This window comes from Mesitornis unicolor, unplaced genomic scaffold, assembly GCF_000695765.1.
Source record: "Mesitornis unicolor isolate BGI_N332 unplaced genomic scaffold, ASM69576v1 scaffold52368, whole genome shotgun sequence".
Taxonomy (NCBI): Eukaryota; Metazoa; Chordata; class Aves; order Mesitornithiformes; family Mesitornithidae; genus Mesitornis; species Mesitornis unicolor.
The window spans coordinates 4,706-14,945 of NW_010204898.1; the positions used below are offsets into that span (position 1 = coordinate 4,706).

At 40.1% G+C, this 10,240-nt stretch overlaps 1 protein-coding gene across 1 annotated transcript; it reads right to left on the minus strand.

Annotated features, from left to right (window-relative positions):
- Positions 1–2,726: 2,726 nt before the first annotated feature.
- CAV2 (caveolin 2) lies at positions 2,727–10,168 on the minus strand (the record flags this gene model as incomplete). The annotated part of the gene is made up of 2 exons (XM_010191188.1): positions 2,727–2,877; positions 9,981–10,168. Coding segments are annotated over 2 exons (339 nt in total), but the record flags the coding sequence as incomplete, so codon positions are not given.
- Between the last annotated feature and the right edge of the window lie 72 nt (positions 10,169–10,240).

Here is a 10,240-nt window from a genome sequence, read left to right on the forward strand (position 1 = left end):
AAACCACATGTATTTTTCCACATATTTTTTAAAGAGATTTAATACAGCTTAACAGCAATAGTTTTATCTCTGCAGGTGGGGGAATGACCACACCCTGTAAAAATAATGGACTTACCATTCTTTGGCTTCCACTAAATATGAGTGTGTGGTCTGAGGTCCCAGAGCTACAGGGATGTTCTGAACTTTTCAGTCGGTGTATGCCTAAGTGAGCATTTTGAGTAGGTGCAAAAAGGCTCCTCATTTACTTGCATGCCAAAGTTTCTGTTAAGAATTTATTCCAATTTATATGGTGAACAAGTAGGGTGGGGAAAGATAAGATACTGTAAAATAGGTAAGAAACTAACAGCTTTAATGACTTAATTACAAGCTCACTGGAGTCCTGTAACAGCTAGAGAAATGTTGAAAATAACTAATTAATGACAAGCCTAAGTCAAAGTGAGAAGAAACCAAACCATTCTACTTGATTGTCTGTGGTAGCTAGAGCCAGATGACTTCAGCGAGCTATTTAAGAATGCATATATCCAGGAGTGCATGATCTAAAATTATACATCTTTAGAGAATGGCCTCATTCTCAAAGTTTGGATCCAGACTTGAGTCCCCTCAAAGCTTCGGCTTTTGTAAGGCTCCTTTTAGACACAAAGACTAGTACTGATTGATGTGTCTTCTTTATTTTTTTAATGAATTCTCCAAGGGGATATTTTTCAATGGAAAATATCTTTGTAAAAATCCTTGGATGCTGTAAAAGAAAATAACTCTCAAAAGAATTCAAGCCTGGCCTGACCAATTTTTATTTTCAAGAGATATATCCATTTTTAACATAAGAAAGGTATCTTGAAGAGCACACTGAACAGCGAGCTAACTTCTTGCAGAAGAAAAAAACCTCCAGAGAAGTTTCCATGGGTACTAGTCATTAAGATCCAGTTTTAAAAAGCCGTATGAATCCCTCTCTAAATGGCATAAATCATAGAAGTATTATTAATGTACAAAGATGTTCTCAACGTACAAAGAATATAGTCAGCTAGCTTCGGCAGGCCAAAGAGCAAGAAAAGGAAAATTCAGCAGCTCACCTGTAAATAAAGCATGTGCCTATAAAAAGAATTAAGCAGTTTTTTTGATGTAGCCAAAATTCTGCACCAAGATACCTGCTGCAGAGAAAGCATTCATTCTGTATGGGCTTAATTATGCACACAGATACATCATTTCCTACTATAAATAAGTTAAATGCAATTTATAATAGTGGAACCATATTGGTGCTCATTTGTTTCTTTTCTGTCTCCCATATTTTGGAAGAACTGCATAGTATTCTATGCTGTTCAGCATTTTAGCAATTTTTAAAAAGTTGAAAAACCTGAAAAAAATGACATTTTATTCCTTTATTTTCTCTTGATAATAAATCTGTGATATCATTTTAGAAAATAGCACTTTAAATAATACAAACATTTTACAATTGCAATTTATAATCTGTATTTAAAGAAAACAGCAGCATAAGATCATCAGAAGGCTAATGTAATTTTAATGTACCTCTGTGTATGTTCTGTTATTCTGGTTTACAAAGCCATATTAGGTGCAGAAGGAAGAAGGGCTTTTTTATGAGTTAGGCTTTGAAGTAGCAAGCAAGCAAAATGGAGCGTGAAGTCAATAGATGAGAATTAGACAAGGACACCAGTTACACTCACTTGCCTTCTATAGGAGCTTTCTACCTAGTTAAAGTGCCAGCGTAGTGTCTATATTCTTAAATATCTCAATGTTCACACAGATAATACACAGAAATAGGCAGGGTTGTATTTACTACACCCCACTTTTAATAAAAAACATTTCTCATAAACAGATATTTCCAACTTTTGCTTAGTCTTTTATGAAAACACTTATCTTTGCACCCATATATAATGAATATACTAGAATTGCACAGCAACACTTAAAAATATGCATAATTTAGAAGTCAAATTTTTAGTTATTTGAAGTAATTTTTTGCAGTGTATCACTCTTGCTGCCTAGTAAGTTGGTTAGAATTCAAATACCATAGACATAATGCTTCAGAGAAAACTGATCAACTGCCATTTACAAAGGTACAAAATATACAGCAAAGTTAACCTCTCATTAAATAAAATATACAGATTAGCTGATGTTCCAAACCATTAGCTAACACCTTATTTTAAGGGATAAACTTCTAGGGAGCTTCCCCCTGCCAATATAGGAGAATTACACAACAGCTCCTCTCCCTGTGTATTTATGCAATGAGTCACATTCATTTTAACTGCTGATAACAAAGGACTGGGTTTATCATTCTGCACAGTGAGGGCCAAAAATGATCCCCGGTGGAACTGCAGGGAAGTCAACACGAAACCCTAGAGATCAGCTTCACCTAAGGTATCGCAGCCTACTCGTCAAAATATTCATAGTAATAATACCAGTCTTTATCACTGTGGTGGCTGTTAAACCTCCATGAAAATTCTCCTGTAATCTAGCAATCAACGTACCATTAAAATAAAGTGTTGCCAACATACTCCACATTCACTCTGCTGTTACAATGTTGAGCTATGAAAACTGCCTACTTATTCTTAAACTGATCTCCCTGAAAATAAATGAGCTTTAGAAAAAACAGCATGTTCCCACTTAAACCAGCCATTGTAATGTAACAGTTTGGAATGAACAGTAAGTGCTTGTGTGTTAGGTTAGCAAAGAGGTATAACACCAGCACAATTACATTAGCATCGCATCCCTGATCTTTACTCTTGGTCCAGGCGTATATTAACCATGGCAAAGCACCGGCCTATGCTCTGAAAGAGCGGTGCAACAAAAACATCTGTCAGGCTCTTCCAGACGGTTTGCACTGAGGGCAGGACCATGAGACAGGTTTTCACGAAAGGCATCACAACCCTGTAAAAGACAAAATGGAAGATCTGAAGACTGCTGCTGCCATAGCATGTGAAATCAGATAACCAAACACAAGTGTGAAATTTAATGGAAGAGGAAGTGAATTTTATTACTCTAAATCTCTAAGCAAGTTGATCTCACACTCTCACACTCATTCTCCATCAGTGTTTTTGCTCACAGCCTCACACCTGCACATGCAGAAGCACCACGATGCATGTGGTCCTCTGGACAGGATCATTTGAGTGCAACAGGGGACAGGAAACAGCAGCTTTCTTTATATCACATCTCTGCTGCTGCTTAATTGGTAATGCTGGGCTCATTTTTGGACATGCCTTTCACAGGGGTGAACTTCTGCTGTTCTCTCTCTGCTGCTGAAAGGGCTGGTGTACACAATGTGCTGCAGCCTTGCTGCTAGCCCATGGTGGCTGGGGAGCAGAGTCATCTGCTAAGGACTCATTTGTGCTGTGCGCATCTGGGGCTTAACCAAAACACCATGCTCCCCAGTTTGAACAACTGGGAACAATGCTCTTTATGATTGTTCTTGCTCTGCTGTCTCTCTGGGTGTTTCTTTTATCCCTCTCTCACCCACAAACGCACAGACACACATGCACATTGCCATTCCTGTCTCCTACCAATCTAACCTTGCTGTTACAAGTTGCTATAATAAAAGAGAAACAGTAAAGCACTATCTGGTTACACTGGATTACTATAATACATGTTAAACCTCAGAAAAATAGGATATTGCTGATCAAACATTGAATGAGGTCAAAACTCCTGGTCAGGGGAAGGATCCTTCTGTTCTCTCAGGGTGCATACTTTAAAGTACCACACCTTCATCTGCATTCATCTGGGGATGCTCTCCATGTGTCTCCATTCTGAAGCAATGCCATTAGTGGTGGCTTATGCCAAGCATACCAACAAGACACAAGCCAGAAATGCACATATGGGCAGCTCATAAGAGCCAATATACACATGATAACTGACCACACTATTTTAAGTTACTCTCCTGTTTTAATTGTTTACTGGCCAAACACCTGGTCACTTCACTAAGCTGGATGTTCTTATTTGGGTGCAAATTAAATGCATAAATAATTTATGTAATACTGAAGTGGTACTAGAGCATGGTTTTAAAAAACTCTCTGTGTCATATATAACATATTTATTTCTTAAATTAGGCAGAAGAAACTATAGATTCTCTTTGTAAAGATAATAAACTATTATAGTTTGCTGTTGCATTCACAATTTAAGAACTTAGTCTTGCATCCACGAAATTCCATTGCAGAAGTCTCAGTGACCTTGGTTGGAATGACAGGAAATATTTAATTTACTATTTCATCATAGGCCTGAAAAGAAAGTAAGTATTGTACTGCTCAGAATAATGAAATAGAAAATAAAAGCATTTAAAAAACATTGAAGCTTAGCAATGTAAAGAGTCAAAATGAATTCTTTTCAGTGTTTATCTAACTGGATTCTCAGCTTGTATCATACAATGCAAGCCATCTACTAGTATGTCTGTGCTGCACTCTGAGCTAACCCAGATGGATTTAAACAATAATAGTTTTTCTAAAACCTTCTCTTTTGTCTCTGCTGAAAGAGCCAGTAATATACACACCATATAGAACTCTGAGCGTTACTGGAATAATGTGTCTCCAGTTTTAAAATGAAACCTGTAAACTATGTGTTTTATAACCCCCTATAGTATCACTGCATATAGAACTGATAATTTCTAGAGAATAAAATTAGGGTGCCAGGTGTTAGAATACAGTTGATAAACATCAGTAATGCAAAAGGAAAAAACCTGGTATTTCTCCGAGCAACATAGGGAAAACACCAGAAATGGCAACTCAGCTTGTGGTGACTTCACCCCCTTTTCCATTTCAGTTAGTTCATAAAGGCTATGTCACTGCTCCTTTGCTGCCATCTAAAATTAATTTGGCCTGCATTTTTTTAAATCTAACTGAATTGCAGAGAAGCAGAAAAGCCAATTTCTATTGAACCCTCTGTTGATGGGATCACGCAAAATACAAACTAAACAAATACCACACTAAGCAGAAGTTTCACAAAAAGATGTAGTGAATCACCAGGATGTCACTAGGAAAGGCTGGAAAAGCAGTGACCACGCTACTTACAACTGCTCTAGAGGTCATTCACACTGTACCAGAACTCAACCTCCTTTGACAGTGTTAAAAACAATAAATACAAAAATGTTTTGGTAATGTTTTATAATCTTTTAACACTTTCTATCCAATGTTACTGTAAAATGTGAAATGTAAAATGTGAGAAGACAGTGGAGGCTAACTCTGTAGGAAGATGTATGAAACATGCTAGCAAACAAAGCCAATTCATGTAAATAACTTTAAATTCTATAATAAGTCTACTTAGACAACAATTGCTCAAACTCCTTTCCTCAGAGAAGAAAATTCTTTACATTGAAGAGAGCAGTAAAAGGTATTTTCAAACTTTTAAAATATGCAAGTGTGTCTACTTACATATCTACATGTATATAAGTACACATCCTGTTCTATATAGGATGTTATCCTACTGTGCAGCATTTCCAGATCATCAGAGGGTATGATGTGCCTTCCATGCAGTGACTAGGCACACTTTAAAAATAAATAAGTGCCATTAGAAGCAATGTATTTGGTTTTGTGACCTGTCAAATAAACATTAACATACACATCCTCTCCTCACAATGCTGTAGGTTTACCCCAGTCTGCACGTCTATTCACAGAAACAGTAACTGCTTACTTGAGTAATGTCTAACAGTGGAAGTAAAGTCATCACATCCCAAGGATATCAACATTTACTGCTATATTGGTACTATCAGTGTGGCCACATGGTACAGGGCTGGGAAGAAAATCAAATCTCTGCTGTATTTGGCATCTATGTTGAAGTGTAGCCAACATATTTCAACTACCTATATGACCTCTCATTGAAACTTGCTATGTATATATATCACAAAATACCCATCCTTTCACTAATTAGAAGGAATCACCTCTTTTGGGAAATGAATAATTGAAAAGAGAGAATTACCCCATTTTTTTGATCCTATCCTATTTTCCTTCTGTTCAATGATATCTACAAAATTATATCCATCAACCTTTCTCACTTTTGCTCATATTACTTTTTTTTCTGCTAATCCCTGAGAAGGGAACATTGTCAAGAACCAAACACCTCTTGGAAATGGCAGAGCACAGTTTAATTCCCACTGATCAGGGTATTTTCAGTTCAAGGCAACTCAGTTTCTCAGAGATGGGCAATGTGGCTGGAGTAGTTATTCACTATTAAATCAGATTCTTGCTTCAAAGTGAAGAATCACATCTACTCCTGTAAGATTTTTCAAAATGGAACCTCAGACATGTCTTAATGCTATTTTTAGCATTTAGATTGGATATTACAAAAAAATGTCTTCACTGAAAAGACTGTCAAGCATTGGAACAGGCTGGCTAGGGAAGTGGTTGAGACACCATCCCTGGAGTTGTTTAAAAAACACTTCAGACAGCCAGTAGGGAGATAGTCTGGGGGTTGGGTATGATGGAAATAAGTTGTGTAAATGGAGTTGTGGAGGAAGAGGTAAGAGATGATGCGTGTCTGTATCTACTTACCTGCATGTAAGTCCCTGGCTACATCTTGGTGCTCTGAATGGAAGTTCAAGCCAAGAGGAGCTCTGAGTACCTATTGCTCCAGCTGGTGACAAGAGCACAAAGCTGGCTGAGTCCTTGTGCTTAAAGCCCACCTCAGACCCAAGACTCAGGTTATGGATCCTCAAATCAGAGAATCATAGAACCATGTACGTTGGAAAAGACCTTTATGATCATCAACCATAAACCTAAACCATGTCACGAGTGCCATGTCTTTTAAATACCTTCAGGGATGGTGAGACAATCACTTCCCTGAGCAGCCCATTCCAAACCCTTTCAGTGAAGAAATTTTTCCTCATATCCAATCTAAACCTTCCCTAGCGCAACTTGAGGCCATTTTCCCTTGTCCTTTCACTTGTTACTTGGGAGAAGAGACTGACCCCTACCTTGCTACAACCTCCTGCAACTGATTCTCAGCATAACTGTACAACATACCAGAATACTATTCAGACAAGACTACAACAAAGCATATATGAGATTCAAGTGTTAATTTCCAAGAGGTGGCAAACACATGGCTTGGAACAAGAACCAGGCCTTGATCTAGAATTAATATCATGATTTTGCATGCGCTGCCTGGAATACTGGCAGTGGTCTGCTCATGTTCAAAAATCAATAACCTTAACAGGTTGATCTCAAGGACATGTTTAAAAGCTTTCTAATATTCACAGAAACATGTTGAAGCTCAGTCTGATAAATTCTATAGTCTGTGGCGAGAATGTCAGCCATGAGTAAAGGAGAAGAAATGTGGAGAAGTAGCCTTCCTTGAACAGGTGTGGACATAAGTCACCAACCTGCTGGCTGGCACACTTTCAGCCCATCAGTGTCTTCTACCAGTAGTGCAAAACTGGCTTCTGCCTCAAGCAGCCAGTTTGGGAACAAGAACACGATACACTCCATATAGGCAAAAATGAAAATTAAAGTGTAATATTACATATTTCTTAGCTTCCTTTTTGCTTTCCATGAGGTCTCACATATTTGCTTCCTTCTATAGCAGTCCCTTTTGCTGGCAAAAGACAACATTGACTATCAGGTATGAGTGGCAAAACTCATGAGGTGTCCTTGATGCATGAGGAATGCTGAGCCAGACTTTTGTGGAATTTTAGCATGCTGACAAAAGTGCAACATGCATGACAATCAACAGAGCATTGTGCCTGAGCACTTTCAAAAGTTTTTGGAACACCTTTGAATTTAGCCTCAGGAAAGGCTCCCCTCGAGCAGATCAGCATCATCATCTCACTGGTTTGGATGATGAATGTGAGGCACAGAGACAGATAAGCCCTCCTGCAGGCAGCCACATGGGAGTGGGCACCTGAGGTTTTCCCATGACATTTCAACAGCTGAAGACAGAGTTATAATGGAATTCCCTTCTTCCCTCCCACAAAACAAGGAGTTAGTATTTTTTCCAAACCCAACTGGGCTACATGGGAGCCAGTACCATGTGTTTAGGGTCCCTATGCCTCCACTGACTAACGTCTCTGATATCTGCTGCTCCTATGCTACCCTCTGAAATACAGAAACAGTGAACTCCTTACTCCCAAGAACTCTGGCACATGGAGAGCTGCAGGGAAGTTAACTTCGTCTTGGCATGTTCCACCTTTGTGTAGGAACAAATGCAGCTCGTGGCTGTGGGCAGATAAGGCAGTGCTGGCTTTGGGTTGTAGCACTGGATGGGGCCCAAGGGGGTGCAGAGAGTGCTACCAAGTGATGTGATTCTTTCACAGCTATCCCAGGTGCAAGAAAAATCAAAGTGAACGATCACTTCTGTATTGACAAGTGAATACAGGGAAGGAAAAATAGTTTTTGGGAAAGCATATGTGTTCACAGAAAGTCAAGGGAAACTTTTCAAAATTGAGTGTTACATCCAGACAATCCTATTTCAGATGTACTGAGAACCCTAAGTTCCTGAGAGAGTCACTAGGGACTACAATAAATAGAAACTGACCTCTGAGTCCTGGTTCAGTGAAACTCATGTCTACGTATCCAGGCTGTGAAATCTAGACACAAGATCCTTCTGAAGTACAAAAACGTTAAGAGTCTTAATCGATTTGGCATCAATGGATTTTTCCATAGATATTCCACTACTGGAAATCTATATGGCCACCAAACCCTTTTGCAGTAACATGGTACAGTACAGCAGTCATGGCTGACAGGCCTAAGTCTGGGCACACTATCCAGTGTTCAGCATAATTTGGGGAATAGCAGGTAGGCAGCTCTATTGCATTGCAACTCCTTTAGATAATATGCAAATTTATGCTCCAAATTTCAAGTTAATCAGTTTTTGAAGTGTCTAAAGGAAAAGTCATCAACCCAAACTTCCATTCAACTTCCAAAAACTCAAATCTGTACTCACAAGATTGCAACCACAGGTGCAGATCATGGAATCACAGAATGTGTTGGGTTGGAAGGGACCTTTAGAGACCATCTAGTCCAACCTCCCTGCAGTAAGCAGGGACAATGTTACTACATCAGGTTGCTCAGAGCTCCATCAAGTCTGACCTTGAACATCTCCAGGGATGGGGCCTCCACCACCTCTCTGGGCAACCTGTTCCAAGGATCTACCACCCTCATATTGAAGAACTTTTTCCTAATATCAACCTAAATCTACCCTTTTCTAGTGTAAAACATTACCCCTCATCCTATTGCTATATGCCCTAGTGAGCAGTTCTTCCCGAGATTTCTTATAGGCACCTTTCAGGTATTGGAAGGTCGCTATAAGGTCCCCCCCAGAGCTTTCTCTTCTCCAGGCTGAACAATCCCAACTCTCTCAGCCTTTCTGGTCTCAAGATACTCTTCCCTGATATTTTGCCAGTGTATTCTGTTTAAAGTATACCCCATTTGCTGCTACTTGGAGGGTGCCTATGAACCTGGGCCATGGCCAGAAGCAGCCTTCCTGAGCTCAGCAGGGGTTCTTTGCTTAGGTGGAAGTGCTTTAGGGCCCTGCACCTAGAGATGGCCATGTACCAGATGCAAGGCAGTGACAGCAGAGTATGTGGCAGTAGCAAAGAAAGAGCCAGCTGGGCCCTCAAAAGCTTTCTTCAGTCTGTGAGGAAAAAAATGAAAGAGGTAACCATACTGAGAAGGTGACAGGTGTAATACTTCTGGCCAGATCTTTAATTTCAAATACACGTTTTAACAACTTAACAACCAGTTTCAAGCAATCATTGTTACTACTCTAGAAGCCAGCGGAGGCTAGGACGCATTGCGGTAGGTGCCATGCAAATGGCAAAACAGGATCTCTGCCCCAAGGAGCTTACACAGACATGACAGACCGCTGGTAAAAGCAAGGCAGGGAACTGAATCACTGAGAAAACATTGGTTTTTTGTCTCTTTAAAAATAAAGCACATAATGTAAGTTGATCTGACTACCAGTTGCAGTGGCCAACAGTTAGGCACTAAAGCAACAAGGGGAGTTGTGCTGAGCTGTCTGCAGAGCCCACACACTGACCAGCAACAAAATGTGCTTACCAGATGTGCAGGCAGCTGAGCACGGCAAAGACGATGCCCATGACCAGGACCAGCGGTATGGCAAGGACCAGCGTCAGGAGCTTGTAGATCACGTACTTGCTGAGCTCAAAGAGAGCGTGGCTGCAGATCCAGACTTTGTCGAAGGAGTGGGTGAGCTCGGGCTCCGCGATCACATCCTCGAACCCCAGCTGGAGCGAGAACCGGCTCTGCTGTTACGCGGAGCCGGGACGGAGGAGGAGACCGCCGGGTGCCCCCGACCG